This window comes from Thunnus maccoyii, chromosome 14, assembly GCF_910596095.1.
Source record: "Thunnus maccoyii chromosome 14, fThuMac1.1, whole genome shotgun sequence".
NCBI classification, from domain to species: Eukaryota; Metazoa; Chordata; class Actinopteri; order Scombriformes; family Scombridae; genus Thunnus; species Thunnus maccoyii.
Genome location: NC_056546.1, coordinates 18,527,788 through 18,542,316, shown reverse-complemented (window position 1 = coordinate 18,542,316; position 14,529 = coordinate 18,527,788). Strand labels below are relative to the sequence as shown.

Sequence of the window (14,529 nt, the reverse complement as noted above, 5' to 3'; positions counted from 1 at the left end):
ATACACATACTACCTTGTCTAATCTGAACACAGCTTGTTTTGTGTATCAAACTAACACTGAGGTCAGCTTACAGATAAGTCAGAGTAATGATTAATGTCATGAACATTTCGGTATTGCTATACAAATCCTGTCAGTTAGAACCATACATGTATAGCAGATTTTACAGCGAAAAAGTCGGGGAAATTACTTGAGAAGAGACTTTTGGTGAACTTTATGGGTATAGACGCAACCAAGTTATAATGATTTAAGTGCCCACGCTGCCATGCTGGTAAATTTTCATGGGAGTTGTATGCTCAAAAAGTAATCATTTAACTTAACTCATTAAAATCATGAAGGTATGTTGCTGTAGTGAATGCCAGTTTGTCTTAGAATATGGACAGTTAACACCAGGAAGATTTTTTTTTTTTTTTTTTTAACAGATGCTTGCCTGGACATGATGCCTGGATTTTGGCTCTATTAGCCATTTTTTGTTCAAAAAGTACTGCAGCCTATAAAAGCAAGCAGACATTCATAAGCTCCATGCCCCCTTGTTACTTCTATGCCTGCCAAGCTTTCCAGTCTTTCACACAGTTTACAATAGCAGATGTAGCACTTGAAATTCATTTCACACAGAGCTGAGGGTTCTCATTTCTAGGTGACGGCCATCAATTTTGTCAGCTGAAGTTACAAATGGCGCTAGCAGATGTTATCAGCTCTAGCTAGCAAATTCAAACTTGGATTTGGTTAACTCTGTATTTATAAATATAAAGAGTACGGTCTAGACCTGCTCCATGTGAAAAGTGCCCTGAGATGACTTTTGTTGTGATTTGGCGCTATATAAATAAAATTGAATTGTATTGAATTGAATTGTATTTTTGATATGGCTTTGTCGGCCCTGTATGTGTTTTTTGTTCTAACATATCATGTAACCCTACAAAATAACACAGTTAGCTAAAAAATATGCTGCTTGCTCCTTTGGAAGTTACACTAGGTCATCACTGCAAGCGTAAGATAGTTAGCTGGGCATGCTAACATTTGTAAAGCCACATAAGAGCAGACAAACACACTGTTTAATGTATTCCTTACTTTTTCTTCCTTGGGTTTTAGTTTTTGGAAAGACAAAAAAAAAAAGACACCGGCCTTTTTTGTGTTGAACACAACATCACATAGATGCTTGTTGGCATATTATGTTAATATTGGTGATCTTTTCAACACATATTGTGCCTAAAAACTTTTTTCTGCTTTAGCTTGTGTGTGTCTGCTTTGATTTGAAGTTCAGTTCGGACTCTGAGGTCTATTTTGTATATCAGCTGCCTCACCAAGTATAAATAGCAAAACACCCTAGTTTGCCTCTAGCATAGTTACGGCTGCTGAGCTATGATTGGACAGCGGGAGGGGTTTACAGAGCAGTCAATTAACAGTAAGTGATGACCCAGAGCACCAGTCAAGGAGAATATTTTTTAGAGACTATGTTTAAAAAAAAAACATTTCTAGGTGAAAAAGCACAAACCAGACATACAATTGCTGTGTTAGGAAATGTAAACAGCAGCATGACACCAAGATAACTTTATCAATAGCCTGCTGCCTCACAGTGAGATGAGCACACACATATCTTTCCAGTAAACAACCAACGACTGTAAACTGGGCTCTGATGTGTTCAGATGAATTCAGCCTTGTTATCGTTTGAACAGTTATTTATTTTGTATATTCAATTCACCAAGAACAACACTGGTATTTTTTGTATGCCTGAAGGTATTCAAATATTAAGGTCCATTGGTTGACATCCCTCCTTTAATAAATACAGTGGAAATAACTGAAATATTACATACTGTACCTTCACATTCCTATAATTTTTTCTAATGTAGGGAGGTTTTATTTTCATAAAACATTACTGAAATTAATCCACTGATTGCTTTACTGTTATGGGCCAGTGTGGAGAGTTCTGTCATATGGGATTGCCAACAAAATGGTCAATTACTGAGATACGCAGGTCTCTGACTCTGCCTTTGTGGGGAAAGACTCGTGTATGAAAAGAAGGAGTATTGGATCCCCTGAACAACTTAATCCTTGACATAATCCCTAACTTTAATTTAGTCAAATTCATGCTTGCACAAATAAAGCTACACAGGAACCAGAGCTGTTTGAATCAGCATTACCCGACAGGAGAGTGTGTTAGTGCCTTAAATGATTTTGTAATGCGTAGCTGCACTTGATGTCCTTCACACTGATGTGTCTGCTTTTGTGTCACAAAGCATTACCAAAAGCAGCCACACCTAATGCAAGATGATATTAGTCAATTGTTACAGGCAGACATGGCAGAGCAATGCATTGTTGAGACCATGTCTGGCATAAATCACCTTCAGAGAGGCTTTAAATGTATCCTGCTGCTTTGAAATGCATTTGATGAGTAGAAGAAACATGTCATAGTAGAGCTTGATTTGAAATTGGAAAGGGGTAGAAGCTTTTGGATCATGATGAAAAACCTGCACTTTAAAGGATAGTTTCATGGTTTTTCAGGTCAGTCAGGTGCCCACATGAACACTGAAGGAAGTTTTTCCTCGCCGTAATCATTCCTCCTGTTCATACTGGCTATTAAAATATCCCCTTCAAATGTGCTTTCAATGTAAGTGATGGGATCCAAAATCCAGAGAAAAAAATCCACAATGTGTCCAAACTGTCATTTTCTGCAAAAAGGCATTTAAAAGTTTATCTGAAGCTTATATGAGGCTTCAGCAGTCTGAGTTAGTCATGTCAAGTGGATATCTGCCACATTTATAGTCTTTTTAGCATAAAATTACTTCTTTGTGTTTCGTTTAGACAATGTTTCCCTGTTGAGCTGTGCTGGAAGTACAGGTAACATTTTATTTAGGTTAAGCTGTTATGGCTAAACCATTTAACAGAATATTATGTGGAGTACTTTGTCAGATAGATCAGTCCACTTGCAACAAGCCTCTGAGTGTCCAGCTATGTTTAAAACACAAGAAGGAATTGATGATCATTTTGCTAATCTGCTAATCTGTGAAATATTATATGAACACTGGAGGGTTTTTGCAGATGACAACGTACTGAAGTTAGATGTTCACATGCCCCAGTAACCCATTTAATATCAGAGTATTTAATATTAGAGGCTTCTTAGCCAGCTCTCCTGTGGTTTGTTCTTCTAACTGAGTTATGATGTTTACTTGAATTGATCCAAAATGAGGTTACTTGCATAACTAGGTTGAGAACAGAGTCCTCTGTAGATATAAACTGTCACTAACTGGATTAACAAAGTGGAGGAAAGAGGCTGAGGCTCAACACAGAGATTTGTAATAGGAGTAGCCTCTTCACTGCAGAGATTTTTGTACCTTTGACAAGAAAAAAATTACATTTTGACAGCTTATTGTCATTACATAATTACATTACATTGCATAATGTCATTGTAAATGAAATCCTGACACTATCAGTTTCCTCATGCTGGTGTTTTCCTCACAATGGAGGCCTTTCTCAGAAGGATCTGTGTTCGAAGAGGAGAACAGTGCTATGTGTTTATGAGAAATATACAAACAAGAGTATTATGTTTTACCTGCTTTACAACAGAATGGGCTTTTTTAATTTTTGAACTACACTATTGTACTGTATATACATTTAAGAAGTCTTTACTATATGCTGTCTTTATTTTTATTGAACATTACTGTAGTTACTTGCTGGATTTTTGTGCCTGTTTCCTGAGTAGCTACTTATCAATAGTTGAGATCCATATCGCAGTTTAAGACTCAGAAGGTGTCCATTAGGCTCCACTAGTGAGACATGTTCCCCTGCAAACCTTAATCAATAATCTCTGTTGGACATGAATTTTTCCCCGTTTCCTCTCCTGTTATGGACACAAAGTAATGGACTTTGCTTGTGGAACTACGTATTGATTGTTTTTATATTAATCTCTAACCAGTCCGACTGGATAGAGATGAGGAGACAAGGCAACTTTAATGCTTACAGCGTTCCTCCCTCGCAGGGCTACGATGATGGATACGGTGGAGAATATGATGATGAGAGTTACGAAGCCTATGAAGATAACTACAGCAATCCATCAAAAAGGTGATGTTTACACACATGCAAACACACAAATGCTGGATAAACAAAAAAAGCTTTTTCAGTCACCATTCGTCTACTGTTATTTAGCCTGTGAAAGATCCACTGTCAATAACTGTCTTACGGGTCATCACTCTGTGTGCCATAAAACTCCAGTGTTGTCCAAAAACTATTAAAAACACATCAATGAGTCACACCGCTGCACAGGGTGACATGTTCCTTCATTATGATGAACATGGGCACTGTAATTTTTTTTTAGTCAGCCCCACATACACTGTCCTGCTGCTATAAATACTCACTAGCGCAGTAGATGTGTATTAATCTGCTGCTGAAAATAGTCCCCAGCAAATGTACTATTTACTCTTGTTTGAGAAACCTTTGCTAAAAGCTACAGGGCGCAGATGTTTTAGGAAATTACTTAGCTTTTTTTTTTTAGAAACAAAAGTATGTATTTGTATCCTGTTTTTAAAGAATTACATCTTAAGTAAAGTTGAGCTGAAAGCCAGAGACAGGGTAGAGAAGTTGAGTTGGATGTGGAATTAACTTTCCACATCCAACAGAAACAAAAATATCTAAATACATTCTTTATTTTGACTGTGATATTTCCACTCTGTCTGATTTAGCATTTCAGAATATTATGAGTATGGACATGGAACCAGTGATGAATCCTACAACAACTATGGTAAGTACAACCTGTTTTAATGTGTTGCACGACTGTTGTTCGGAGCTACTACAAACATAACTGATCCAAATGTGACTCACTCTTTCTTGTGAAACAAATTGTCTAAACTGTCTAATGTATCAAAACGCTTGCTGCTTTTCTCTGTTTTGTATGAAAAAAATAAAATTAATATCTTTGGATTTTGGGGCTGTTGGTCAGACAAAACAAGCAATTTGAAGATGTTACCTTGGACTTTATGAAATTGTGATTGTAAGATATCTTGATTTTTTTTTCTAGACCAGACAAGATGAATCGATAATGAAAATAATAGTTGGTTGCAGCCTTACACGCTCTTTAAGAGAGTCCAGCATTAGGTTGTGCAATATCTATGGCATCATTACAGTTCATTTGCATCTAATTACTGTCACAGTCAGATCTTCAACACATTCACTGTGTAATAACAACTCCTCTGCTGAAATGTATTCCACGGCTATCCTTGCACTTCAGTTTAAGCCAGTGATATTTCAAAAAAAGCCCAACAGTTATTTGCCTCTGTTATTTTAAAGGTAATTAGCTGAATTCATGGACACGGTGTAAGATTTTAAAAATAACTTATTAACAAACATCTTTGGACCTTGTTTTGATTCATTCCTGACAAAGAAAAAAAAGTCTTGGCCACACAATCCTTGCTGCTGCTGCTGTGCTGATATTTAAAAGATGTTTCACAGCAGAGGAATAAAGGAAAAGCCTTGTGGTTCCGGCCCACTTCTAATCATCCTCGCCCAGGGAGCCACTCCTGCATGCATCACCCCTCCTACCTTCCTGGCTACAAGCTGCATTTGACTAGAACAGTAAATGTGCCAGTAGAAGCTCAGGGGACTAACCGTTGCCCATTGTAAAGGTGTTTTTTTTTTGTGTGTGTTTTGCCTTTTGGATATGTGCCCTCATAGGCTTAGTCCAGAAAAGCTGTTACTATTGGCTGAGTAACCTCTGCTGTGCACACAACACTGCTGTCAGGTAAAAAAAAAAAAAAAAAAAGGTATCCCCATAACACCAGCTGCTCAAATTGCTTCATTTTAACTTTTTTTTTTTTAATGGTAAGACTTTTTTTAACGGATTTCATAAGCCGATGAGTCGTCAGCCCTGTTTTAAACCATTCAACTTAAGCAAAAACATTAAAATCACCAAAAGTGGAGTTACTATGTTGTCACATGATAGCGGCAATAAGCTGGTTGCCAGTGTGGGTTTGCAGGCTCATTCATTTTCAGCACAATGAATTGTGCACTGAGGTGTTGAGGTCGGACCAAACCAAAACCAAGAGGGCAATGATTTGATTTTCTGCTCCATAAACACTTTCTTATTTGGACGCGGTGCAATGTGCCATGCAGCAGAGGTGGCCATCTTTATGTAATTTGGCTCTGAGGAAGGTGCTGCTGACAGTCAGATCTCAGTATTGGTCCAACAGAGGGCAAAGAGCTTATAAAATTAATTTTCTGTGGAGAGAAGCCTCTGTAGTACCTGAGATGGAATTTACTTCCCTGAATTTTCTTGTCTTTGGTTAAATGGATTGTGGGAGGATAGTATACAATAGCTGTGCTCTCAGTTTGACATTGTGACATCAGCTTTCTCAGTGCAGTGAATGCAGCTTTCTGCAATGTGTGTGTGTGTTTTTTTTATATTGTGTTTGCAGAGGAGGAGTGGCCAACTACCCGACCCAGTCTCAAAGCCCCAATTCTACGGCTGACAAGAGGGGGCTACAGAAAACATCCCTATGGTAGATACTGAAGGTGCTCCACATATGTGACCTCCGATTTCAGACTATTTATAATTTTTTTTTAAATTACTCATAAAATGTTGTAGCAGCATTTTTTTGCCCGTCTCCCTCAGAAACTGAAACAAAAAAATAACCCCATAAAGCATATAAATCCACAAAATTTAGCATTGTTGCAGTATGTTTTTTATTTATGATAGATGGAGTAATTTTTTTGAAAAATACTGTACAGAGGAAATGAAAAGAAACGGGAAGGATGTCCTTAAAATTGGTTGTCTAAATGCCATTCATTCCACCGCTGTCTGCCCAAAAAACTGTGGTCATTTCAGTTTTTTGACATTAAACTGCAGATTTTTTTTCTCCTGTTAGTTATTTTAAAACTATTTCCATTTATTGCCTTTAATGCCGCAATAATCAAAGTTTACAAGCCAACCACCATAATGCCGGGATCAGACTACACAATATTTTTGCCTTCGTGGTGAGCAAATGTGGCGCTCATTTAAAATTTAAAATCATCGGTTTTCAACCTCAATCCCCTTTCCCTGCAGTTCGCTGATTGGTTTGGCTTTGGGGCTCAGACAGTTTTAAGTGGATGTTTTCCAGACTAATACCTCAGAGCGAAAAGGTAACCTCATGAGATTCTGACTGGCTTCTACACGTCAAATTTCTCTCCGTAAATGTATTCATTATTTTGCCCAGTGAAAATAAATCAAGGGCAGGTGTGTGGTTAATTTGTGGCTTGAAGCTTCCGCAGATCGGTCTGAGAAGCTTAGCTTTGTATAACTCCAGTGGTGGCGTTAACTTGTTGCATGGTTTTGCAAAAAGAGGAACCACACACTGCTCTGAACACAAATGAACTCATGAACTCCATTAAAGGCAACAGATGGAAACCTTACATTTCCCAGAATTGAAGACCTGAATACAAAGTGACTAACGGACCTACACATCTCTCCAAAAAATGTTTAATGTTCAGTAAACTAAATCAATCTTCAAGTTTCCCCACAATTGCTATATGAAACTCTGATGACATCATGTTAAAACTGAGTTGATAACGCAGACTAAAGTTAGCGTAACGTGATTTTAAATATTCTAAGATGTGAGATCGTACTCGTGCAAAACATTTTTTTTTTTTTTTGGTTTGGGTTGAAAGCAATCAGCAATGTACAGTGTGTAATTTATAATGAGTGCTTTGTTCTTGTGTGTAATCTGTATTTGTACATAAAGCATTTAATAAAAACAGCATAAACCACAACACCATGTGTAAGACTCTCTAAATAGGTTGCTATGGAGCCTTAAATTTGTATTTTTTCTGCAGTGTGTTAACGTAACTGTCACCACGACCATTTACCGTTCTTGTTTTTAAAACTTAACATCTGCATGATTTCAGGTCACAGCTAACTCGTTTCATAAAGAAAGCCCGCCAGCCTGTCCCAAATGAATCATTTGTTAAACAATTTATATTCCTGCTCAATCGTCCTTGAATTTCTTATTTAGAAACTAATAAATTTCTTTTCTTAATCCATCCTCTGAAGTTTTACATCATTAAACAGACACTCTGATTGACTCTGAGAATGATATGGAGTTAAAAGAGGTAAGAAATCCTCATATATTACCATCATAATGCCTTAAATACACTCAGAGTTTGAAGTCGGCTCGTGCAGAGCATAATGGAGCCATACAGGATGTCGACATTGTCGTTATTCACCCTCTTGGTAGTGTGTTATTGCTGAGTGGAAAAACAGCGCACTTTGTGCAGTGTCTTTTATCTGCAACTCATCAATGTCTCTGCTAACCTCTTTTTGCATTCCTGTCATTTAACCTGAGAGAGCTGTATATGCACTGTAATTTTACGTGCTTTAAACATCAAAGCTGAAGTCCATTTAGCAATTTGAATTCTCTTTTGTGATTAGTACACCTGAAGCCTGGCTCTCATTAAGAGTGTAGATCATGGGACTCAAAGGAAGACTAAACACTAAGCAGGTAACAATAATAATAATACTAATTTAATACTCAAATCTAACTTCCACTTAAAAAAAAGTAAACCTGCCCTGTTTAACCCCAAATAAATGCACTGATGATTTAAAAACCCCTTAGTATCTCTAACTAGATACTCCAGAAAGAATTCAGCTAAATTATTATAAAAGAAATAATAAATTTCAATAAACGACACTAAAATAATGTTCGGCGAGCTAAACTAATCAGTGATATGAATAAAATCCCCAAATTTGTTCAAACTCCTGCATAAAATTTCATGAAATTTACCTTGAATTGGTTTACTTTTTTCACAGTGATGAAATGTAATGACTACATATATGGCATGCAGTTTGTAATTTAGTCTGTTTATTACTGATGCAACATGAGATTGACATTTTCTTTATCATACTGTCTTGTTTTTCCTTATAGATATAGAAGCACTGTAGTGTGATCTGGTCAAAGCAGAGAGGAATGAAACAGGTGAGTGGATATATTCACCAGGAATGTAGTAACACTGTGACGGCTTCACAAAAAAAAGAGAATTATTTATCAGTGGTCAGTAGTGATTTACATGTACTTTCCAGTAACATTTAAATGAGACACAATTAACAGAAAATCAGTAGGTTTAGTGCATTTGGCCTCCATGGCAGACTTTATTTTCCAAACAGAATTTCACTCATAGCAAACAGTTTCTAACAGAATAAACCTCCAGCTGCAGTCTATGTGAAGGAGTAAGTTTGCAACTGAGTGCTCAATCATACTGAATGTGTCCATTTGTGTTTTACGATTAAGAGTAACATTCTTTGTGACTCACTGTGTGTGCGTACTGTTCATAAAGGATTAAAACGTAATTTCCATCTCGCTGCGCATTCTCATGAATTCACAATTAACACCATTTACAAAATGTTACAGCGCGCAGTTTTTATAACTCTGACAGCTCATTAAAAAAACAGCAAAGCATGCAATTAAAATAATGGAAACAAGAGGGATAAAGGAAACAAAATCTTACTAAAACTGCAATGTGATTAGAAATCATTAATCATCCGATAAGTAGAACAGCAGAGTAGTGGCTATATGAGGTTGGCTTCAAGAGGCCGCAATTTGAGATTAATATAGAGAACTAAACTGAAGAACTTTGTTTATTTTATCACTGAGTATGTGTGTTACACTCTCCAATCTGTTTAAATACAATTACACATAATCCCTACGGACAGATACCTGCTGACTTAATTGCACACTTGTGCTGATAATACATAACTAGATTTGTGAACAAAATTGGCCCACAAATGCAATATACAACATCATTAGTTGTTCGGTGTTGCAGAATTATGTTAGATTTCTCCTATAAGGCTACAATAAGCTGTGATGTTCCCTTTGCTCACAATATTGTCATAATTTTTTTCCTAAAATGAAATATGCTACAGCAAATTTGTTGATTTTAATCAAAAAGCCCACAAGTTTGTATCACACTCAATTAATATTTAAAAGCATCTTCATGAATGGATGGAAACAGACAGAGCAAATCTCCAGAGCTGAGAGAATTTCTTTTCAAACAATGTAATTGGATCAGCTTTCATAATAAAGAAATTAGTCAAATGTCCTTGTTACAGCAGGCTTTAGATACATTATAATGTTTAATCAAGAACAAAGTCAGTCACGAGCAGTAGTTATTCTCAGCTTTGACACCTCGTGAAACAAGTAGAGCTCATTTTTCCACATCCTCCTAACATCCTCCTAATCAATGAAGTTCAGCAGGAACATTCTGTTTTTGGCTGAAAACTGAAGACTTAATGAAAAGCTGCACCTTTCTCTTTCACACACCATGTTATCATGCAGTGACAGGCCAGTTGCCTGAACAACAGCTTGTGCAAACTTTAGATGAAGGCAGCATGCACTATTGCAATTAGCATTTTACTGTATCTTAAATTTGGTGTCTCAGTAAGTTATTGGCTTCTACTGAACCTCCCAAATGGTGACCAAAATAATAGGAATTGAAAGTGTTTGGCTTATTTATACGATGCTACAAGTGTTGTTTAAATGATACTGTGCTGAACTGCTGTTTAGTGGTATTGTACAATTACTAGACAATCTCGTTGCGATATATATTCTCATTTGTCTGTGCTGTACTGTAACACATCATGCTTCCGTTGCCTTTTTCCAATTTTCTACTTACTTTCTACTCGGGCTTCTTTTCAGAGCAGAAGGCGCACGAATCTGCTCCCAGAAGACTGAAGACTGTAAGACATCTTCAGCTCCGCCGTCAGTCTGGAGAGCAGCTCGGTACGTATCTCAGATTGTTCTCCATCAAGCCATTTTTCCACAGCACCGAGTTGGAAACGTTTAGTTCTTGAGGTTACATGAAGAATTATTGTGTCATCTCGATCCAAAACGAACAAGATGTTTCCAGTTTGACAATCAAGTGAAGGCAGACAATAGATACTGTGTAATATGACAAAATGATCACATTGTAATATGTTTCTCAAGGCTTAATCTGTGGGGAGTTTCAGCAATGTACTATTTATTTAAAGAATCTACAGGAAACAACATGTTCTGAGGCATCTTTTCAGCAGTTCAGACAGATTTAGTCATTCCTGGATGGTTATTGAACAAATCCATGTCCAGTTTTGTTATACCTGGAGAGGTTATAAAACTGCCAAAGAACTAAAAAATATTGTATGTCTAGTTGTGGAAATTTCAGTGTTGCATTATGGTTTAACAGCTATAATTAAATAAATGTAAATTCCCTATTTTCAACCCCACTTTCCCTCCTAAGTTTGCTCTGTGACTTGTTGTTTATGACTAACTCTCGTGTTTACTTGCACCTATGAGTTGGAAGTCATCAGTGTTGCTGGAAACTCGGTGTGTGCCAGTGATGTTCAAGCAGCCTCTGCCAAAGGCATTTTCAGATCCATTTTCATAACAAGCCCGTCGCCAGCTCGAATCCAGCCAAGAACAGCCAAAATCCCAAAGCCTGCTATGGATGTTGATGCATTTCTTAAAGTGAATGCCACTGATATAACTCCCCTCACATTACGAGATTACAAAAAAGGATTTCATAAAAAAGGATCATTACTCATTGTACTTTCTTCTTGTTTTGCACAAAGAATGGAGTCTAAGGTGCTTAAAGACTTTGCAGCTGTCTTCACATCTCTTTGCCGTTAATCCACACATGAATCCACAGTGATTCTTGTCCATTAAGCAGTCTTGGGCCGCAGCCTCGGGCATCATAAAAAAAAAAAGTGGCAGCTGTTTGTTTTGTTGGTTTGCCAAGTTTATCACCTTTGGCAACATTGTTTATGCATCCACAACTTTCTTAATAGAATACATATTAGTCTATTTAGTGAACACTCTCTGATTATGCATCTGTTTCTGTGAAAACTACATTGTGTTTATATCAACGGTTATTTATTGCACACAGAGATAAATTTGGACTTGGAGAGAAAAGATGATGAAACATGAAACATGATGGGAAAGATTACTCACAGGTAAGCAGGTGTTTGTGTGTGTCAGCTGTTACTTTTCACCATTAGAAAAACCTTCGCACAATTAATCTTTGACTATGAATTTGCATTTTATTTGTTCTGTATTTAAAGTCTGGCTCTTGTTTTTGCAAAAATACTTGAGCACTCTGCTGGAAACAGTTATCATCCAGACCAGCGTGGTTAAAGAAATAAAGCCATGAACAAGTTCTTTCAAGATCAAAAGCACTTTCTTTGCTTAGTTTTGGACCATCAAACAGTTAATGGCAGCATTCATTAAGGCCATCAAATAATGTTTGGACTGTTTAAAACCCATTTGGGATACTATTTCCTTAACCTCATACATTAGAAATGTGTTCCAGCAGAGCTTGTGTTCACCATTCTTACAATTCCTATGCTAACTGGGGTTAACATTGGCCAAAAGGTTTTCAAAACCAGAACTTTTATTTAAAGGAATAGTTAAATATTTTGGTAAATACTCTTTTAGGTTTGTAAAGTAAATATGAAGCTAAAGCCGCAGTAGCCAGTTAGCTTTAGCTTAGCACAAACACAGGAAACAAGGGGAAACACCTAACCTTTTTAATCAGATTATGTTACATTTGGACAGAGCCAGGCTAGCTGTCTCTTCATGTGTCTGGTCTTTGTGCTTATGCCGTAAAGATCATAGTAAAGATCATAGAATAGATAGGAAAAATTCCCATGTTTACGACTTGTGAACGTTCATGTCATCAGACAGCCCAAGGTAGTTGTGTGATTACAGAGTTGATTGAGTGAGGGTTAAAAATACTGTAAATTTACATTCAATCAACTTATATAAAGAACTTTGGCTGACGTGAGGCTGATGCGAGGTGTCCCTCTTTGCTTGATTTTTTCTGTATTATGAAGCTCCAAATCAGATATATCGGAGCTCTCAGAAAGTCATAATTGCAACTTGGACGTTGGCATGAACTAGTCAGAAGCTGCTGGCAGTATCTTCATATTTGCAATACAGATATAAAAAGTGGTATTGCTCTTCTCATCTACTCTGGGTGAGAAAGCAAGTAACCACATTTCACCAAATGTCAAACTATTCCCACGAAAGTGTCCTAAATCTTACTCTGCTGGTGTCACCGACTTAGTAATGAGACGGGAAAAGAAAAAGAATGCATAAATATTTACACACATACATATACATATGTATGTATACATGTATGTCTGAATATACATGTTGTACATCTTGAGTTACCAACACGCATCCTGCGGTGACGTAATGATACCATCTGCTTATGTTCAAAATTGGCTGAGAGAGAGAGAGAGAGAGACATCCTCAGATATGCAGCATGCTGTACTCACTAATTCAGTCAAGGGATGTGTGAACAAATAAATGATGGCTGCTTGTTCACTCATGCCAATTGTCATGCTTAGTGCCTTATTTTCTTGAATAATTGCACCTATTTGTCCTTAACGAGACAATAAAAGCTCATTTGAAAAGGTTGAGGTGGGAGAGAGGAGGTCAATCTCTTTCCATCTCTATCTCAAGGACGAGCTGATTGTCTCTTGCTAAAAGCTGCATTTCCATACAGAACATCACCCTGGATGTCAGACGCATGTTGACAGATTATAACTGCGGGATTCATAAAGAGACAGCCAGTGGATCGAGGAGAATTGCCGTACCGCATTTGATGCACAACCAGCCAAAATGTCAGAGTGAGGGCTCAAAGGCCTGCTGCATATAGAAACTACTGCGCAGCAAGGACACAAGTGTCATTTGTCATACATTTATAGAATCAATTTAGACAGATGAGGATGTACTTTTCACATGAATAGCTCTTCAGATTAGATTGGGAAATACACTTACTCACTTTCTTGTCGAGAGTAAAGATGAGAAGATCGATACCACTCTCATGTGTAAATGTGGTTTCAATCTTCTCATCCAAGCAAGAAAGCGAATAAGCACATTTCCCAAAATGTCAAACTGTTCAAATTTGCATTTATTTTTTGACTTTCAGTATGCAATGTTTGTTTTGTCTCTTCTGTTTTCTGTGTTGCAGGTTGCTATGAAGACCAGCAAACCAAACACTAAGTTGAATTTCTGGTGGACAATAAAACTCGTAAAGCCAAAGCAAGATGGTGTTTTCTTTTTGTTTTCTGTCCTCTGGTTAGCAAATGATCATTTCAGCCAAAATTTACACAAGATGATTCATCCTGCTGCCGAAGTCCTTGGGTTTTTACCATGCAATAGAAATGTTTTAGAGTAACGTTCTTTCTGCTCAGTTTTATCATAGAAATATATTTTATTTGGCCATTCTTGTGGCTTAAAGTAAAAGTAACTCAACATGTAAGAAAATCACAACACAACTAAACCTTATTTTAACCGCGCTGAGAGGTGGTATCATCTGGCGGCTGCTGTCATTACCAACCTGAGTACACCCTGCGTCTGTTCCCAGATCACTAATAAATGGTTCACTTAGTGCTGCCAACATGAACATGTTAGTTCATTAAGCAAGTCGGGCCCACTGCTGGCGTTCTGGCCAAATGTCACAGCTACTTTACGAGCCCAACCCGTCACTGCTGCCGGAATATATTTCAGCAGCCGGTCACAGCTCACACCTTGTGT

At 37.3% G+C, this 14,529-nt stretch overlaps 1 protein-coding gene across 8 annotated transcripts in view; it reads left to right on the top strand.

The window, feature by feature from the left end:
• Positions 1–14,007, top strand: part of khdrbs2 (KH domain containing, RNA binding, signal transduction associated 2) — a 75,726-nt gene extending 61,719 nt beyond the window's left edge. For 2 of the 8 annotated variants that reach the window (XM_042432691.1, XM_042432687.1), the window contains exons 7-14: positions 3,972–4,054; positions 4,672–4,730; positions 6,400–6,496; positions 8,391–8,460; positions 8,884–8,934; positions 10,651–10,734; positions 11,873–11,939; positions 13,964–14,007. In XM_042432691.1, coding sequence (XP_042288625.1) covers positions 3,972–4,054; positions 4,672–4,730; positions 6,400–6,494 — 237 coding nt within the window. In that variant the 3' untranslated portion in view covers positions 6,495–6,496; positions 8,391–8,460; positions 8,884–8,934; ... (1 more) ...; positions 11,873–11,939; positions 13,964–14,007. Of the gene's footprint in view, positions 1–3,971; positions 4,055–4,671; positions 4,731–6,399; positions 7,713–8,390; positions 8,461–8,883; positions 8,935–10,650; positions 11,233–11,872; positions 11,940–13,963 lie in introns of those variants that run through there. The other 6 variants (XM_042432690.1, XM_042432684.1, XM_042432688.1 and 3 more) reach the window with 5 other exon arrangements.
• The last annotated feature ends 522 nt before the right edge of the window (positions 14,008–14,529 follow it).